Raw genomic sequence first — 20,485 nt, forward strand, 5'->3', positions numbered from 1 at the left:
GCTCTCCCAGGACAAGTTCTGCCCTGAGGTGGACACAGCTTTAAGTCGGGGGAAAGCCATGTACCCAGAAAAGATTCCCTGTGGCTGCAGGCAACCTTTTCTGATCAGTCTGTTCAGATTTTACAGGCAGGGACTTTGGCTAATCCATCTCTGGGTCTCCAGGATCAAGCACAGGGCTTATATAGTGACCTTTGTGAAAGGAAGGAAAGCAGGGAAACGGGAAAGGAGGGAGGAAAGAAGGACCACATTTCCCTTCCTTCCAGTCCATCTTTCTGCCTTCTTTGGTGCCCAGTCACACAGCACTATCCAATCCACAGCTTGCTGTGCACATCTTTTGCAAGCAGATGCTCATTAACAAGTATCCCAGCTTCATCTGCCAAAACGATACAGTCTTGATTTTAGAATTAGAGGAAATTCCCATCACCTCCTCCTCCTGTTTGTCACTTGGGGAAACTGGAGCTCAGATAGGTTAAGCGCCTTGATTAAGGTCACACAGCAATTAGCAGCTGATAGAGACAAGCACAAGAATGAAATTTGGGCAAATGTATGTTGGGAGAGGGTTCTTCTAGGTTCAGTCGGTGGTGCTGCCAAGTTGTTCATTCACACGCTTAGAACAGATAGCTCTTGATGCTCCTGGCTTAGTTTGTCTGTAAATTACCATGACTGTGGAAATAGCAATGCCAACCACACCTCTCTCCGACAGAGCCTCTGACACTGCTCTTCCCTCAGTTGTCTGGTCAAGGCCGCAGGTTGCCCCTCACCCCACCCTAGGAGAGCATTCATTGCTGGATGAGGAATCCTGAGTGCCTCTTAGTGAAGCCGGGGCACTCTCGTTCACTCTTGTGACTGCTCTAACATTTGGCTTTAAAGGGCTGGAAGTTGGAGCAAGCCCTCTGAACACCGCTAAAGCTGTCCCCCTGGCTCCAGGCTCCCAGGCCTGCCCTCCAGGCTCTTGGAGGTGGGCTGCAGCCTCTTCCTCTGCTCCCCCTCACAGCTCTCCGCTCCGGATGCCCAGGTCTCCGCACCATCCTGCCGCCTTAGGGGCCTGTATCTCTCAGCCTGTGGGCCTTTGCTGACACCAGCCCCCTGCCAAGAATGCCTGCTTCCTCCATTTTATATACCTCCACCTTGTCTCTACCTCAGTACCCAGTTCAAGGTCTTGCTCTTCCTAGGAGGTTCCTCAGACCCGTCTACCTGTAACCTCTCATAGCTCTGTGGGATGAGGCTACTGCCTGAGACACTGCCTTAAAGCAGGGCTTCAGAGGATGGGGCCAGGAAGTGACCTCAGCCTCTCCCCACTCCCTCCTTTCAGTGTCCTGCTATGCTGACAATTAGGCAAACCTATCTGGAAGCCAGGGGATGAGGGAGCCCAGGTGATGCAGTCCTTAGCGATCACCTCCTGTGACAGAGAGTGAGTGAAACTGGAGATGGGGGTAGAAGCAAATAGGGAATAAAATCTTACATCAGCTGTTTACCCATCCTAGACTAACTAGGACTAGACTAACCACTGACTGATCACCGATCCCATGCACTGCATGCGGCCAGCTTTCTTGACCCCTTCCTGTCAAACACCAGGTGTGCTTTCCAGTCATTGTAACAGCCAGAAAACAGCCCCTTCCATGCTTCCAAATGGCCCTATCTGGAAAACCATTGCACCATACAGGGGGGCTCTTGCAGTAGTTTAAGACACTGTCCCTTCATTACTGCTTCTCACATACAAGCACTTTAACAGTCTGAACATTCACCCAAAGTTCTGCCCCAGCTAAATGGACAAAGGAGCAGAAACAGCCATGCTGTGACCTCAGTGTGCTCCTTTCTACTCCGCATCAAGAGCACTGGGGGAGTAGCCTCAGGAAGCTCCAGCCTGCTGCCCCAGCCTCTGTGGGCCCTCCCTGCACACTGGCCACAACACAGAACAGACAGCACAGCAGTGAAGGTGAACAGAAAGCATGTGTTCAGGAAGGGAACGGTTGGGCAGAGAAAACAGCACACAAATGCAGCCCCCGGCCTCGCGCTCAGACCAGTGGTCCCCACTTGGATGTCACTGTTTGTATTCCTTCTGAGGCACTAAGAGTAATGCTGATCGTTTTCTCTAACTCTTACACAGGACCCTGCAGTTTGCAAGGTGCTTTCATAGACATTTGACAAGAAGCCAAAACTCAGGGAGGTTCAATAAGTTGTCCGAGAGTATGTAGCTTGAAGAAGGCGGAACGGAGGCTGGAAGTCAAGCCCTCAGATCCCAGCTGCCGACCGTGGTGACAGAGAGCTTTCTGGCCTCTCTAAACTGGTCGAGGAGGCCAAGGTTCATTAGCTAAGCTCTCAGCACCACTACTGCACCATCCCAAGTCAGTGGCAGTCAATGGCATTTTAATGGAAGCCAAATCACTCTCTCTTGGTGTTCTCAGGCAGCTGGAGTCTTTGTGTTTTATGATAATTAAATACCATCATCCTTCATATCTGACAATCTTTAGGGTCCGATTAACGACTGCAGCGCATGCTGAGTCATCGTTAACTCTGCAGCCAGGAGACCTTCGGGAGCCTGGTGGCCGTTTCTCGGGGTTGGAGGTGGGCGCCCAGCCTGGCACCCTTTCTTGGAGCCGGTGCTGGCCTAGATCACGGGGCTGTTGACACTTTCAGATTCTTTGCCTGAGCCAAAGCTCTGGAAATTTATGTATTTTTCCCATGAATGTACTCTTATAAAAGGATAAGGATGTGCTCCACTGGGGTCTTGCTAGCAGTCAGGCATCCCGCGGTCAGTCTGGGTCCTGCCTGCAGCCTGCCCCCACCTGGTTCACCCTCCACATGGCCACTGGGAATCAGCCTCAAACCCTAGTGTGAGCAAAGCCCTCCTGCCTCAAGGCCCAGCGGGGCGCCCTCCCACCCTCCCGATAAAGGCCAAGTTCTCTCATTTGGCATCTCCAGGGGACCACCACCCAGACCTTCTCCCAGTGTCTCCACCTGGCCTCCTGCCACTGCCTCCTCACAGCCATTCCACGCTCGTTAAAGTGCCCAGGCCGGCCAGCTCATGTTCACTCTCTCCTCCCTCCCTCCCTCCTTCTCTCTCTCTCTCTCTCTCAGGTCCTGGACCTCCACACACATGCATCATCCAATGCCTAGAATGCCCTTTAGACACAGGGCACACGTCACTTGTCATGAACCCTGCCCCGACCCTGACAGCCAGGCTGGCAGCCCCCTCTGTGCTCTGTGGAGCTCCAGCGGGTCTGCAGTGTAAGGCTGACGAGGATTCCAGGAGCTGGTGCTTGTGGACCACTCACCACGTGATAGGCATACGATGTGGGCACTTTCCCTGCGTCCACTCCCTCCGTGTCTGTAAAGCAGAGGTGGTTAAGAGTGTGGGCTCTGGAGCCAGATGCCTGCGTTCAGATTCTGGCTCCATCATTCAGGGGTTTAGTAATCTTGGGCAACGTTCCTAGCCTTTCTGTACATTAGTTTCCTCAACTGTCAATTGGGGAGTAATAATAGTACCCTCTTTATAGGGGTGTTATAAGGGTTAGATAAGTAAATAAAGCACTTAGAGCCAGTGACATGACAAGTACTCAATAACTGTTAACTGTTGTAATCTCATCATAATTACTATTTTGCATAGTATCTGTTGTTGTGTCTGTTATTTTTACTAAACTGTGCGCAGCTCAAAGTCAGAAACCATATTTGTTTCATTTAGGTCTCTGTATTTAATCTACAGTAGCCCTTCCTCCTCCTCTTCCTTTTATTACATTACCATTATATACTCATCTTATAGGTGAGGAATAAGAGGGCCAGAGAACTTGAGTGACTTGCCCCAAATCATATAGCTTGTGAGAGACAGAGCCGAGGTTAAACCTAGGTCTGAGGGACTCCTGAGCTCTGCCCTGGTACCTCTTTTTACATCTGTCCCCAAAACACAGATTTTGGGGAGGCTGGGGCTCATCCTTATCTTAAAACTCCTCAAGTCCCTGCATACAACACGGGGCTGTTCAGTATTGCTGATTGATTGCATAGCCTCAGGGTCCCTCTGCTTAGGGTACACTCTGAACCCAGGACAGAGCAGCACCCTGGTTTGCTCTGAGATGCTTACCTAAGGCAGAAAGGGGTCTACTATTTAAAGACATGGAGACCCATGTGTCCAGTTCGGTTCTGCATGTCAGGCTGTAGCCATTCTCATTGCTTCTGATCTGCACATCCAGCTGCAAGCATCTTCCTGAAACCAGGGCTCCTGGGAGCCTGCAGGGTTGTCCAGAATGGGATTCACCTGTAACAGAAGAGGACCACCTTTCTGCCAGGCGTGTTCCTGCTCTTTCTCTCTCAAGGCTTTTTGCTTTGGCACCCCTACTGTAAATGCTGTAGAGTGATCCTCACAGTGACAGTTTAGCACTTTACAACTTATCCATTCAGCATGGCTTTACCATCACCGTGGAATTAATACTTTTTTTTTTAGCATTACTATGTTAAGTAAGCATCTTAAATACATGATCTCATAATGGCCCTATAAAATGGGCATTATCTCCATTTAATGGTAAGAAAACTGAAACTCCAGAGAAGTTAAATATCTTGATCAAGGTCACACAGTTTATAAGTGGCAGAGCCAAACCTCAAACCCAGGGCTGTCTGACATCAAAGCCTAGTCTCAGGGGACGATGGGGGGGACTCGAGGGAGGGTGTGGGGGGAGTCGAGGGAGGGAGGGAATACGGGGATATGTGTATAAAAACAGATGACTGAACTTGGTGTACTGCCCCCAAAAAAAATAATAAAAAAAAAAAAAGCCTAGTCTCCTTCTATCACTTCTGCCCAGCACACTGAGGAAGCCTCACTATGACCTCGGGTCAGGGAGATGCAGCCCAGGGGCATTTGGTGTTCAGGATTTTTGTGCATATAAGATGAAAAACGTCTGAGACGTTGGAGAGAACCAGCAACTGTAAATATATGTGAGAACTTGTAGGAAGCAAAATACCTTCCTGGAAAACCAGGCTTGCAAAACTCAGATAAGCACGTGGCCTTTACTGACAGAGGTGTGCAACGTAACAGTAAAAATGACTCATATCTGGGCTCGATTTAGAGACACACTTAGTGGCTGTGTCTGCAAGGAGAGGGCGTAAATTGGAATTACAGCACAGCTTTGCAAATGTAGCGATGCTTACTCCCAGGTAGCAGGAGAGAAGCCACTGCTTGTGCAGACAAGAAGTCCACCTATCTGATTTGTTCTCCCTTCCCCGCCCCCCACATTCCATAAATATTTACTGGTGATTTGAGGTGAATGGCATGTGGGCCCTTTCCCTCAGGGAGCAGTAGGGACCCACTGTGTATTTGGCACTTGAGCAAAGGACATCCTCCAGAAAGTGGTGATGCAGGAATGTGTGCACCCTTCGCAGGTACACAGACCAAGGACCAGGAAGGTGATGTGAGTTCCTGGAGGCCACCCGGCCAGTGAGTGGGAACCAGAAGAGAGTTCTTCTCTTAGGCCATCACTGTCTCATTCACCGTTGTATTCCTAACAGCCGGCTTACAGGTCCTGGCACAGAAAGGGGATTCAGGACCTGCTGAGTGAGTGAATTGGTTCTGAATTCCCTCTAAAGATGAGACTATAAGTTGGGGAGGATAAGGGGAGAAAAGAAGACCTCTCCTCTCCATCTTCCCTCCTGGCCATAGGAGCAGAAAGGCGTCTCCATTCAGACCAGAGAAAGCATTTACTCCTTGGGAAGGCCGTGTCGTTTTGGGGGTTGTGAGTACACTCCCATTGCTGAGCCCTCTAACACAGAGCCTTTCCCTGGGGAATCTGGGAGACATCAAAATCCCCTTTCCTAGTGTTCTCAGGATGGAAGGGAAATAAAGAGCCCAGCTGAAGCATCTGGGACTCTTGGCTCCAGGCAAGTGACTGAAGGCTATATGGGCCCATGGCCTAGAGAGCCCAGGTGGCCTGCTCTCATTTTTGGCATGCGGATGTCCTCCACACCTTACCCTCCAGGACAGACTGCCCAGACCACTCACAAGAGCCATTTTCTCAATAAACTATACTGAGCATCTGCTTCATTTTAGGACCTGTGATCAACAGCACACAGGGAACAGGGATTTTTATACCTACTAGAGGAGGCAAGGTGGGGACATAAGTACGCATGCTTTGGGGGAGGAGGAAAAGGTGAGCAGTCCAGGGTACCTGCTGTGTTAGCAGTCAATGGAGGGAAAAAGAACTTTGGGAAGGGTAGATCAAGGAAGGCTTTCTGGAAGGGGTGGCAACTGAGCTGAGCTTCAAAAAATAGAATAGATTTGGACCAGGTCATTTCTTATCCCCACAGGAGAATTTCCTTTTCGAAACTTATACTTAAAATCTCATCATTTCAGGACTCTTGGCAGTGCTTCTAAACAGTTATCAAGCTAGAGCCGGCATCCCACTTAGTCACAAAGCAGGTGTCTGTTGGCTTGCAGGCTTGTCCTAACCCAGACCTCAGAGGCTTACTCTTTTCACTGAGAGTCTTTTTCTTGCCTTTGGCCATGGACTGAGATGGTCAAGCAGGTATCTGTGTTTTATGCAAAGGTGCCGTGGTTTGGTAGACAGAATTCAGCCTATGGGTTAGTAAGGATCACTTACTAGTTTTGTAAGCCTCAGCTTCCTCATTTATAAAATGGGAATGATAGTAATACTGCCCTCTAGGGGCTGCTGTAAGCAATAGAAAAGTTAAGGCTGTAAAAGTGTACATAATTTGTGTTCAAATACATGACAGCAACTATTAATATCAATTAGGTAAAATGCCATGGGAAGGTTGACTCCTAGTGACGGGCCGGGGCAAGGACTAGGTCACCCTTCTCTGCTGGCCTCCTGATAACCATTGAACAGTAGTGCTCTGGGCTGAAAGGCCAAGGGTAGGGAGGGACACTCAATCAGCCCAGGAGGCCACTTCTGCTGGCTTCTCTTCCAGGCTCCAGATGTCTCCATTAAAGTGCTACCCGAGGACAGGTGGACAAAACAAATGGCCCTGCACATTCTCACTTTCTCCGTGGTCCAAGGCTGTCTGTCCTCTGAGTGGGACACTCTGCCTGTTCAGCTGGCTCCCAGGTTCTCTCCCTTGTAATCGGGGGCATCCCTGTTGGCAACCTTCTGGTCCAGGACCACAGCATGGCACGTCTTCAGAGAATACCATTCTTATTCTGTGGCCTTCCTGGAGACCATCTTCATCGGAGTTGAGCTGTTAGCCACTATGTGGCCCAGCTGATCTCTTGGCCTCCAAGGGAAAGGTGTGGCTGGAGTGGAGGGTACAGGGAGGGAGCTGATGAGAGATGAGGCTGGAAAGACAGGTATGGATCAAATTCTGAAGGGCTTGGTAGACCCCCTGTGGGCTTTATCCTGAAAATAGCAGTTCGTAGGAAGGAAGTGATCTGCTCAGATGGGTTTCTTTTTTTATTGCTACCCAACCCCACTCCCACCAGATCTGCTTTTAACTCGTTGGCATAAAAGACTGGGTTACCTAAAAAGCAGAGAGCGGTGTATCTTCCACTAAAAATAGCCATAACACTGATAGTGCCTAACAGTTGATTGTGCTTGATGGTTTCCAGAAAGCTATCTCCTGAGCCAAAGAAGAGCACAGCCTTTGGAATATGACACCCACCTTGGTTTTAGCTCTTGTATTCACTGACTCTCAGTCCCCTCTGTGAAATACAGGATTCTCAAGAGGAACAAATGAAGTGGAATACTTCCTAAACTGTGAACTTCAGAAATACTTCCCTCCCATTGATTGCCTCATTTGATATCACTGTGGCTCTGTGGTTTATGAACTCTTTCCCCCATTTTACAGATGAGAAAACTGAGGCTCAAAGAGGTTATGTGACATGTCCATGGTTGTCTTAGTCTTAGGCTTTTTTTTTTTTTCTCTTTTTATAAGTTTTTATTGGACTATAGTTGATTTACAATGTTGTGTTAGTTTCAGGTGTAGAGCAAAGTGAATCAGTTATACATATACATATATCCACTGTCTTTTAGATTCTTTTCCCATGTAGGTCATTACAAAATATTGAGTAGAGTTCCCTGTGCTATACAGTAGGTCCTTATTAGTTATCTGTTTTATATGTAGCAGTGTGTATATGTCAATCCCAAATGTAAATTGGTATAACCGTTATGGAGAACGGTACGGAGGTTCCTTCTAAAGCTAAAAATATAGCTACCATATGATCCAGCAATCCCACTCCTGGGCATATATCCAGAGAAAACCAAAATTTGAAAAGATACATGCACCACAGTGTTCATTGCAGTGCTGTTTACAATAGCCAAGACATGGAAGCAACCTAAATGTCCATCAACAGAGGAGTGGATAAAGAAGATGTGGTACATACATACAATGGAATATTACTCAGCCATTAAAAAGTCTCAGGCCTTTTGAAACTGAGGCAGTGGCCCTGATGATCTTTGAATCACTTTCAAGGCTAGTCTTCCCTTTTCTTGAAGAATAGCACACGTTCAAAGCTTTATTGTCCTTCCTATAGAATCTAAGTTTCACAGCTGTCCTTCATTCTGCATCTGTCCCCTTCAGTTCAGATTGGCAGTGTTCATTCTGGGGTGGCTGACTAGGTCCATGTTCACACCCAAATACATCTTCTTATCAAATGGTCAGTCAGCCCCATCCACGGTATTCTCTTCCATATGTACTTTCTCATTTTTTGCAACGTGGACAGGCTGAGAATTTTTCAAATCTTTAAGTTATGGTTTCTTTTTGCTTAACAGTTCTTTCTTAAATTCATTTCTCTTTTCTCTCATTTTACTCTAAGTTGCCAGGAGGAACCAAGCCACTTCTTCAACACTTGGCTTCAGAATCTCCTCAGCGAACTATCTAATTTCATTGCTCACAATTTCTACCTTCCACAAAACACTAGGACACGAACACAGTTCAGCCAAGTTCTTTGCCACCTTATAACAAGGATTGTCTTTTCTCCATTGCTCTAATAACATGCTCCTTATTTCTGAGATCTCATCAGAATTGCCCTTAATGTCCATATTTCTCTCAATATTCTGTACATATTTATTCTCTAAGAAGATAGAAGCTTTCTCTACACTTCTTTTTTCTGAGCTCTCACCAGAATCACATTTAACAGTCCCTCCACACCAACATAGGCTTTTTTTAGTACATACCTCAAAACTCTTGCAGACTCCACCCATTACTCAGTTCCAAAGATGCTTCCACATTTTCAGATATTCGTTCCAGCATCATCACACTTTTGGGTACCAATTTCTGTCTTAGCTTGGGCTGCTAAAGCAAAGTACCATAGACTGGGTCGCTTACACCACAAACATTTATTTCTCACAGTTCTGGAGGCTGGGAGGTCCAAGATCAAGCTGCGGGCAGATTTGGCATCTGGTGAGAGACCTCTTCCTAGTTTGCAGATGGCTGCTTTCCTGCCATATCCTCACATGGCACAGAGAGAAAGAGAGAGAGCTAGCTCTCTGGTCTTTTCTTATAAGGGCACTCAACCCTCATATCTTCACCTAAACCTGATTACCTCCCCAAAACCCCACCTGCAAATACCATCACATTGGGTTAGGGCTTCCACTTACGAATTTTGGAGGGACATAAATATGCAGTCCACAACAATGGGCATGTGGTTAATAAGTGGCAGAATCTAGAATCAAATCCAGTTTCCTGACCTTCTTTACCCTCATAATATCCTTAGCTTCCAAAGCCTAGGTTTCTGTGAGTATAGCTTAGGTGGATGGTACTTAAAGATTTACCTCCAGGACCTGCCTCTGGTTCTAGAAACTTTATTTCTTTGAAAATAACATCCACTTAGCCATATGCCCCTGTGCACTTTACTTACCTGCTCTGGAGGAGTCTTAGTTTTGTTTTCTTTTAATACTTTGTAGGATTTTATTTAGGCCAAGTCTAAGTTTTTAATCTATAAATTTGGTGATAATACCTTTTGCTCCAGGTATTTGAAAGGAGTAAATAAGATATAAATATTTTATATAAATAAAAATTTTATATAAACACATATAAAAATATATATGAATAAAAATTTTATCTTAATTCTCTCATCTGTAAAATGGAAATACAAGCCGTACCTGCTTTGCCGTGTGTTGTGAGGATTAGCTGAATTAACACAGCTAGGGGGCTCAGAATAGTGCCTGGCACATAGTAAGTGCTTAAGAAATGTTCGTGGTGGTTTTTAATCCCCCCCAGACACCAGCATAACTCACTCCCTTTACTTAAAAGTCACCTCGCTGAAGCCATCACTGGCCATCTGACCTAAAGTGTCACCACTGCCCCCACATACATAGGCCACAGCCCCTTCCTGGCTTTCTGTGTTCTCAGATTTATCGCCATCTCAGTAAACTATATATTTACGTATCTCATTTGTTTCATTTCCTATGTACCATTATGTATAATTAGTGATTCTCAAATTTTAGCATGTGTCAGAATCACTTGGAAAGTTTGTGAAATCAGATTTCTGGGCCCCACCCAAGGGTTCATGGTTTAGTAAGTATGAAGTAGGGCCCAGGAATTTTTTTTTCCATATCTAAAAAACTCCCAGGTAATGTTGAAATTACTGATTCTAGCCATACCCTGAAAGTATCAAAGAAGCAGCCTGAAGCTGGTAACATGGGAGGCAGGTCTTTTTTTTTTTTTTTTTTTTTTTCAATCTTGTGTATTGTTTCTCGTACTGAAATGTAAGTTCAGTGGGGATAGGATTTTTGTCTCCTTTGCCCCTTGATGCATCCCCAGCACCTAGAACAGCAGGTGCGCAATAAGTGCCTGTCGAGTACCTGTTTATTGCCGCACGATCGTGTCCGGTTTGTCGTGCCCGCGGCTGGCCCGGCTGCTCCCGCTTGGTCCCCACGTGGTCTCTGTGGGGCCGTCCCTGCCCCGCTGACCGCGCGTGTTTGTGCCCTAGATCACCCGGGAGGCTTGCAGAACCACCCTCGGCTCCGGACGCCTCCGCCGCCGCTCTCGCACGCCCACACCCCCAACCAGCACCACGCGGCCTCCGTTAGCTCCCTGAACCGGGGCAACTTCACTCCGAGGAGCAACCCCAGCCCAGCTCCCACGGACCACTCGCTCTCCGGAGAGCCGGCGGCCGGCGGCGCGCAGGAGCCGGCCCACGCCCAGGACAACTGGCTGCTCAACAGCAACATCCCGCTGGAGACCAGGTGAGGGACACCAGCCGGGCCGGGCCGCGAGGGGTGGGACGGCGGGGCTGAGACCCCGGGCTCTGGCGGGGCCCTGCTGTGTACTCACTGCCTGGCCCAGGCGGCTGGGGTCCAGGCCACAGCGTAGGGATACTGCGCTCGGGTTGCTGGACGGAAGGGCGGTGGGATATAGGGGAGAGAAAGCTGGGGCTTAGGAATCAAGCAGCCCTGAAGTTCAGGGCTAACCTGCTGCTTACTGAAGGTATGACCTTGGTCAATTTGCTGACTCCCAAGAGCTGTTGTAACAGTAGATGAGAGCTGATGTGTATGAGCAGGGCTGGCATGTGGCAGAGAGCAGGCTCCCAGGGTTTGATGTGGGCCCACACCCCTGCCTTTCCGTACCATGACTTGGTCACCCTCTGTCTGGCATGGCACCTGCCTGGCCTGCGGTGGGTGCCCAGTGACTGCCATCTCCCCTCACCTCCTCTCCTCCTGGCCTAGCCCCTCTATATCCAAAGCCCTAACAATCCCTAACATTGATACATTTGAGTTGTGGTTACAAGGGCTTTCATATGTGTGATATGATAGAATCCTCACAACTTTATGAAATAGGTATTATTATTGTGATCCCATTTAAGAGATTTGGAAGCTGAGACTTATAGAGGGTAGGTGACTAATTAAGGTCCCATCAGCGGTACATGTACAGCTGAGATTTGAAACCAGGTGGCCCAGCTCCCGGGTGCGGTGCTGTCTCCCTACACCACCACCGCCTTCTCCTGGCCTGGACCCCCCTGCCTCTGCCTTCTTTCAATCTCCTAGAATGCTTCCTTCAGCTCAGGGATTTCAGTCAGCCTCAGTTGGTAGCCGTCTTCCTTCCCTTTGTTAAGTCACTATTTTCCCCAAATGGAAATGATTTTTTTTTAATTATAAAAACCATGCAAACCCACTGGAGAAAAAGCAGAAAGATATAAAGACAAAAATTATATGTACCCATAATCCTACCACTCCGAGATAAGCACTCTTGACTTTGAGGACAAAGTGTCCCAGGCTGGACTTTTTGAACGTCTTAATCTTCTACCCTATTTCTCAGAGCAGTGGGGAACAGAGATTTTATTTTCTCAAACTCCTGTTCCTTACCTTGGAAGAGGACAAAAGTCACACCACATTTAAGAAAGTGAAATTAATCTATACATGGAAAGTGTACCCACCTGACTCTGCCTGGCACGTGGCTCTGGTATTCCCATATTGAGCTAGTGGGTCCAGTGGGAGAAAATCAGCATCCTTTTGTGCCATTTTACTCCTGTAGAACCATTTTTTTTAAGAATTTTTATTAAGATATAATTGACATTACTCCTGTAGAATCATTTTTCCAAAAGCAAATTTCTCACAGATATGGCCCAACGCTTCCCTAGTCTTTTAATATGTTTCTGTTGACAGTTTAACATCATGTGTGATTTTCCCTATGTGCCTCCTTTGCTGTCTTCATGGACAGAGTCAGATAATTGTATGCCTTTCTACCCAGAGTAGCTTAATCAGATCTCCATTATTTCCAATGTGCTTATTGAATGACTGCCCATGGTCGAAAGAAGCCAGCAAGTAATCGATGGTTCTGATTCTCTGCATGGAGCATGGCAGCCACTCCCTCTGCTTGGATGTTCATTTGTCTCACATAGGATCAAAGAAGGTGGTTCTCCAAGTTTTTCAAGGGGAAGGAAGATAGTGGACCAGCAGCAGGGACGTTCTCCTGATGGTTAGTTTGAGATGTGAAGGTGGTCCCAGCTTAACTCTCCTGCCTCATCAGCCAGTGCCCCATGTGCCTGTCTGACCCTCTCTCCTCCCACATCCATTGCTCAAAACACAGGGAACTTTTTTTTTCTTATACTTTATCATTCAATGAATGTTCTATAGAGCAGTTAGGAAATGGAAATAAGCAAGAACAAGAAAGTCACCCATATCTACCACCAAATGGTAATCATTGTTAACATGTTGGCATATACTCATGTTTATGTAACATCTTCTTGCTTATCTAAATCCATACACATATTTAAAAGAATCATGTAAATTTAATATTCAGTGAGTGTACATATATGTGTATTTATCAGTATTCCCTCAGATCCTCAGGCCTTTCATGCCCCTGTGCCTTTGCGCATACTCTTTGCACAACTCTCTGCCAGAGTGACCTTCCTCCACACTTCTTGGTCTAGCAAAGTCCTACTTATTCTTGAAGACCCAGATTAAATGTTTGAGCAAGGCTTCCTCTGTGACCTGAGAGTTCTGAGCATCTAAAGATGGCCTAAAACTGGGAGAGGTGCCTAATACAGTGGAAAACACAATCAGCATTCTGGATCTTCATACCGACTGGTTGACAGCATAAAACTAAACAAGGTGTAGTTTAAGGAGGGATCAGTGTCAAGTCTGGCCTGGGGATCCGGAGCACACAACACAGCCTTGCCACCTGCTGGGGGCTTGATAAATATTAATACACAGGTGAAATGTGTGAGTGAATGAGTGATAGAACAAATGAATGGGTACATATACTCACCTGAGACTTGAGTGGGACAGAGGGAAGACTTCCCAGTGGACCTGGTGCTGTGTGACTGCGTTGAAGACCAGGAGTCCCCAGGGAGAGGCAGGAAGGAAAAGAGGGCCTGGAGAGGCGCAGCCTGAGCAAAGCTCTAGAAGCCCCAGAGAGCAGGGCCTGTTTGAGACAACTGTCCTCAACAACTTTGCCAAGCCCCACCGGAACTGGAGGCCTCCTGATGCCAGAGAAACAGGCACAGGCCCTTTGCTAATTGTCACACTGAGTCTCTGTTGAGAGTCTAAAATAAATAGCTGAGCAAATACCATAACAGCTGGTAGAATGACCAGGAGGGATTTCGATTGTACGCCGGCGGGAAAAGGAAGGCTAGCAGAAGGAAGGAGGAGAAGGAGGGCTGGTGTAACCCGTTCCTTCCTCTGCCCCTGCTGTGCTCTTGGCACTCCTCTAGGATGACTGAGTCCCTCAGGGAGGAGATCAGGTCTATCCGTGTTCCCCAGAGCTGGGGTGTGATGTTGCTTGAAGCCCTGCAGGTGCATCTGTGGTCCATTCTAGTGGGAGCCATGTGTTCAGGGTTCCCTAAAACCTGATCCACTTCTTTCACACCCTGCAGCATCAGACACGTAATTGATTTCACAGCGACTGCCTGATTAATAACCCGTCAGGCTCCTGTCGGATGAAGAGGAAGCCGGAGCAGAAGGCTGCCAGACCTCAGCTCTAGCTCATCTGATCTCAGGCCTGGTTTGGGAGCCTGAGGCCCCCTTTGTGGTCACACTCAATTTGAGCAACAGCCCTGCCCACCCTCAGGGATGGGAGGCTATCCCGTGGTCTCCAGCCCAGCCCTGGTGCACTTCCCAGAATGGCACACGGTGTCTGCTGGTGTGCCAGGCCAGCCCCTGAGCATCACAGGGACGTGGGAAAGGCAGTCATCCCTGTTATTTGGTGATTCTGTCACAAACATGCATGAGACACAGCCACTGCCACATAAGGAGCTTAAGGTCTAGTGAGGGAGGCAGACCCGTAAGTGAATGAATGTAGACAGGGCTGTCTGGATAATGCTGGGCGCGGGGTGGGGGTGGTGGGGAGGCCCCCCAGCAGACAGGAGGGTGTGGCTCCCTCAGCTTGGAAGCATCAAATAACAATCATAACAAATACTCAGAGAGCCCTTACTGGGTACTCTAATGAGCTCCCAACCAGGGAAGCTCATTAGAGACTCAGTGCCCAGGGTTTTCACTGGGGGCTGGCCACAGGGACGCCTCCTGCCTGGCAAGTACCCAAAATCCAGACTCCCAGAAGGAAAGCAGGTGTTCAGCGTAAACCATATTGTTTGTACAAATCGTTTAGGCTCGGTGAGTCAGCCCCTCTTATCAGTTAATGGTGGGAACCCTCTTGGACCCTAAGTTCCCAGACATCAGGCAAGGGCCAACCTTATAAGCAGGCCTTTCAAAGGATAGCAGTCCGGACTGCTATCTTAACTCTTCTGCACAGATAGCTAGTCTTTTTATCCTCCTCACTTTAGAGGTGAGGAATCTGAAGAACAGAAAACTTAAGTATCTTGCCTAAGGAGCAGTAGCCAGTAAATGCCAGGGCCAAGATCCATACCCAGGCTGGCTGGCTCCGGAGCTTATGCCCCTAACAACTGTCCAGGGCTGCCCTCCTGATTATTAAAGGCAGCATCTTAGGGCATGCATTAGCAGAAGCTGCAGGGGAGAAAGGAATTCTGAGATGAGGAGCAGTTGTGCAAAGGCCAGGAGAGATCTTGGTGTTTTGGATAGAGAGCGAAGAGTTGGGTGAAGTGGGCGCTGCAGGGGCTTCCCCATGGAGATGACAGTAAATGGGGTCGGTGATGTAGGGCTTTGAGTTCCGTGAACAGGAGGTTGCACTTTTCCCTGTGGGCATGGGGGATGGGGTGGTAGAAGTAGGGGTGCGTGGCTGCCAACATCTTTCAAATCAAGAGTGATATTATGAGATTGGCAGGGAAAACATGGTTCATTTTTGTTTCTTTGTTCATCCATTTATTCAAATGTCAGCTCCGTAACTGACTCTAAGTGTGGTCTTGGCCAAGTCTTTTAACATCCTGTGCACCTTGGTGTGGGGGGAGTGCTGCAGAATTGCGAGGTGCAATCCCTGCCTGTCCTGCTGCACCAGGTGGCTATCCTAGGGCTTAGTGGGTAGAAACATGGTCCTGGACAGTTGGCTCGTGGTGAGAAGATATTCTGTTGAACAGGGCAGTCGCAGAAGAACTACTGGCCACTGCAGCATCTCAGCCACCTCCTTCCCCAAAGCCATGTGTTCTGTGCTTGGGAGGCAAGCTCAACCAGCCCTGGGTCAGAGAGATGGAACCCTGCTTCAGGCAGCTCGGGGACGGGTCCAGGGCCTCCCCTCAGGCTTAGAGGGGAGCCAGTCCTCTCCCGTCTCTAAGAAGAGCTTTAAGAGCAGTCTAGCACTACATTGCAGTGCACACTCCAAACCAACAGCAACTCTTTTCTGAGAGGCAGCTTGGGGCTGTGAGGTCAGCGAGATCTGAGTTTGAGTCCCGTCTCTAGCTTTCCATTGCTGTGTGATCTTGGGCAGTCACTTAACCTATCTGGGCCTCAGTTTCCGTATCTGTAAAATGAGTTAACAACACCCAGCAGTGTGTGGGTCAGGTGAATCTAACGGCCATACCTGAGCTCTCAGCAGCACTGAGCTGGAGACCCTGCAGGACTGTGACCCAAGGAGGACTCAGCAGCCCAGGGTCCCCATCAGGAAATCCTCGTCACTTCTGTGTTTCAAAAGAACCGGAAACCCAGAGTGTTGGAGGCAGAGGTAGACAGAAAATTTAGTGGGGCGCCTTGAACTCGTAGTCAGGACACCTGGGTTTTCATTCCAGCTCTGCTCCTGACTTGCTGTGTCGATGGGAGCAGGACCCATATCTCTCTGGGCCTTGGGTTTTCTCAGCAGTCAAATGAGACCTAATAATTTGATCCAGAACTCAGTTTTGAAAGTACAGAATGAGGCTTACCATTTCAAAGCAATAGTAGCATCTGAATAGGCAGCATTTCAGCAGGTCCTCATGTCCCCCCAAACTTCCAGGTGATCTAAATGATGAACATCCAAGTTAGCATGGGTGTGGACGCTCTTTCAGGAAATCCTATGCACTCTGTCACTCTAGAAACCCTTTGTTCTGTTGCGTCGCCTCTTCCCTTGTTTGCATAGATCTGCACTTTTAGGAGGTACTTGCCTGCTCTCTCTTTTTAAATAAGTGTTTCCTTTTCAATTACAAAACTAAAAATTAAAATCTCTCGTGATGCAGACGCTGGAAAATCACCACTGTTAACGTTTGGATCTTTACTCTTTGTCTTTTTTCCCTGAATATTTTTATTTATTTGTTTCTGATGCGTCTTAAAGTGTAGATTTGACTCTCTGAGAGCACCGTCCTCACCTAGTGATGCAGGCCAGACTCCCACGTGTTCTGGTGAGCCTGCCACGCAGCACCCTCGGGCCCCAGGGAGGAAGCAAGAACTCCTCCGTGGGGCCCCTGCACGGGGGCGGTTAGGGCCTGCTCAGGCTGGGCTGTACAGACTATAAAAAGACTGAAAGTTTCCCCCTAACATGCAGGGAATAGATGGAGTAATAATAAAACATCACCTGTGCTATCCTCAGTTAAACACCCACTGCGTGTTAGCGATATGCCAGGCACACTGCCCTTTGTATACCCCATCACCTGCAGAAGTTGGAAAATATTATTTGAGTGCCTACCACCATGTGCCAGGTGCTTCTCTAGACTCTAGGCACATGGGCAGAGAATAAGACATAAGATGTCTATGCTCATGAAACTACATGGCGTTAGGAAAAAGCACAATAAGCATATTTTTGTGTATATATATATACATATTTATGTACATGTAGTGTACACACACGTACACATGCATACATACATATGCATGTATACGTGTGTGTGTGTGTGTGTGTGTGTGTGTGTGTGTGTAGTGCTGTATGGGAAACTAAAGCAGTGCAGTGGGGCCAGGAGGTGACTAGGAAGAGTAGGGTGGGAGCTCTCATATTTAGGGTGAGAAGGGAGGGAATGATCTCTGTGGATATTTGGGGGAAGGTGATTCAGGCAAGTGGCAGCAAAGGCTTAGTGGTTGGAGAAACAGCGAGGAGGCCAGTATAGCACAGAAAATGAGGTTGGAGAGGCAGCAGTGGGCCAAATCTTACAAGATCTTGTGGGCCCCAGTCAGGATTATGGCTTTATTTCTATGAAGCCATTGGAGGGTTGAGAGCAGAGCAGTGGCGTGATCCAGATGATACCTTAGCTTCTCTAAGGAGAGTGATTATCCTGGTTTATGAACAATCAGAGAGACAGACTCACCTGCCTGAGGGCCGGGCATGGTGGAGCCAGACCCTCCTGACCCTGGGGCCTGTGTGCCTCTCCCTGTGTCACAAGACCTCCCATCAGGAGGGCACCTGCCTGGGGGCAGAAATGGGGCCCCTCTGAGGGACTCCGACTCCCCTGCAGGATCTCCCAGGCTCTGTGGGCTGCCCTGGGGTGGTGAACGCTTCCGGCACTGCCTGCCGCCCAGGCTGCTGGGCCCAGACTGCTTCAGGATCCCCTCTAGGGGAAGGTCCCCACCACCACGGCAGTACTCAGAGGCCTGGGACTGCCGGTGACATGGCGCTCTGAGACAGTACTTACAGCCCCTCCTCCTGTTGGTCTGTGAGGCCGGCCAGGAGCAAAGCCACAGGCTGGGCAGCGACCCGGAGTTACGAGCAGAGAGGGCCTGAGCGCTGGCGTCAGACAAACTCAGGCTCCAGTCCAGCTCTGCCGCTTGTTTACTCTATGATAGGACCTTAGGAACGTTACTTCTCCGAGCTTTGCTGTGCCAGCCCACGAAACAAAGATGATGGCAGAGACTTCGTAGGTTGTTGCAAGGAGGAAGATTTACACTGGGTAACAGTTGCAGAGTTCTAGACAGTGAACAGTATATGGTGCATGTAGGATAGGTAGCTGCTATTATAGCTGCATTAGTACTTCTGTAATTTTTGTCTCGCCCTTGGAAGTTCTTCCAGCATTCCTCGGTTGGTCCCGTAGCAACCTGTGAGCTACGTATTATGAGCCCCGTTTTGCAAATGAAGAAAGTAGCACAAAATTAGAGGAGGTTAAAGGGTTTACACAAAGTCACACAGCAAGAAAGCAGCAGCAAAGGGACTCGAATGTAGGTCCTCCAGTTCTCAAAACCTGGTTCAAGTCAGAAGGATGGTTCCTGGCAGGGCTGGGCCCGAAAGGTAGCTGTCTGCAGTCAGTCCTTCCCCTTGCGCACACACAGCAGGCTGCGGCCACCGCCGGCGTGTTCAAAACAATTCAAGGGAGGTGGCAGCAGTCCCGAAAGGTCAGAAAGCAGGATCCCGTGAGCTCATGCGCCAGTGACGCCACTTAGCAGGCCTGGTTGAGACTAACATGGAGAGTATTTCTACCTTCATTCCGGCCCCAGAATGCCGCACGGCCCTTGCTGCATGTGGGGGGACCAAAGAGCCGCCCCGCCGCCCGCCGTCTCTGTGGGGGCGCCACGCTCGCCAGTCCGTCATCGCCCAGGTCCCTGCACTGCCAAGGGACCCTGACGCTTCAGTCTCATCACAACCTGGGGCGCGTGTGAGAACTGCAGACGCGGGCCCCCAGCACCTACTGACCCCGAGTCTCTGGGGCTAGGCCTCAGCAAAGCACCGCTCTCCAGAGGGTTCTGATGCCTACTCACGTCTGAGCAGCACTGCGTTAGAAGCCGATGGCCCAAAATGTTTGTCTGTCGTTTTCCTTCGGACTAGCAGAGTGCGTGTTGCTGGCTGTTGTTAGAGCAGATGTAGGCCGGATCAGGTAGAGGAGAAAACACAGGCTTTGGAACCAGATCAACCCGAGCTCAAATTCCTGCTTTGAACCTTGCTAGCTGGTAGCCTTGGCTAGGCTTGGGACCTCTCCACATCTCCATTTCCTGGTCTGTAACATGGGGATGACCCTGCCTTCCTTGTACTGCCTCTTTTGAAAACTTGATATGAATGGATGTAATGTGCCCAGCTCAGCGCCTGCACTGTAATCAGTCTTTGCCAGTCAGAGCTGTGATTTGATGCACATGACTGGCAGAAATACAGGTCTGCATAGAGAGTGCTCCCTCCGGACACCCCAGGCCAGGCTGACCCCGGGCACTTGTGGCTTGCACACAGCCCCATCGCCTGGAAACTGCGTCCCTCTGGTCTCACGCACAGATAGCTGCACCAGTCAGCCACTTTGTGTGTTTCTCTACTCTCCCCCTTCATCGATGCATGACTCATTGCTTCATTCATGTCTCCATGTGTGTGTAGAAACCTAGGCAAGCAGCCATTCCTAGGGACATTGCAGGACAACCTCATTGAGATGGACATTCTCAGCGCCTCCCGCCATGATGGGGCTTACAGTGACGGGTAGGTGACATCCCCATGCGCCTCCTCTCTGTGTGTGCTCTCTCCGCGGCTCCTGCACTTGCATGCAGACCCTGAGACCTTTCCCTGGGATCTCCTGGGGGGAGTGATGAGGCCATGTTGCATGCCCATCCCCAAGTCCATGTTCAGCTTGCAAGAGTTTATCCTTGGAATACACTGTCCCCCAGCATATTAACAGCAGTCTTGTTAATATGACGCTCCTGGCATCTCATCGGCTGCCTCTGCCATTCTGAAAGCCATCTCATGTAGCCACGTTTATGCAGCACAGGCCCTCTATTGTATGCGTGCTGGCCTTGAGTATGTCTTCTGTGGCCTGAGGCATCTTGCACCCAGCAGGGTACAAGATTCCTTTAAGTCTTACCTTTTACCCTAAGGCTTCGGGGGCATGCAGCACCAC

General features: G+C 49.0%; 1 protein-coding gene across 1 annotated transcript in view; it reads left to right on the forward strand.

The window, feature by feature from the left end:
- Window positions 1-20,485, forward strand: part of TENM4 (teneurin transmembrane protein 4) — a 732,935-nt gene that overhangs the window by 493,439 nt on the left and 219,011 nt on the right. The window contains 2 exon segments of the mRNA XM_057747430.1: window positions 10,868-11,123; window positions 19,972-20,070. Coding sequence (XP_057603413.1) covers window positions 10,868-11,123; window positions 19,972-20,070 — 355 coding nt within the window.

This window comes from Hippopotamus amphibius, chromosome 9 (assembly GCF_030028045.1).
Source record: "Hippopotamus amphibius kiboko isolate mHipAmp2 chromosome 9, mHipAmp2.hap2, whole genome shotgun sequence".
NCBI classification, from domain to species: Eukaryota; Metazoa; Chordata; class Mammalia; order Artiodactyla; family Hippopotamidae; genus Hippopotamus; species Hippopotamus amphibius.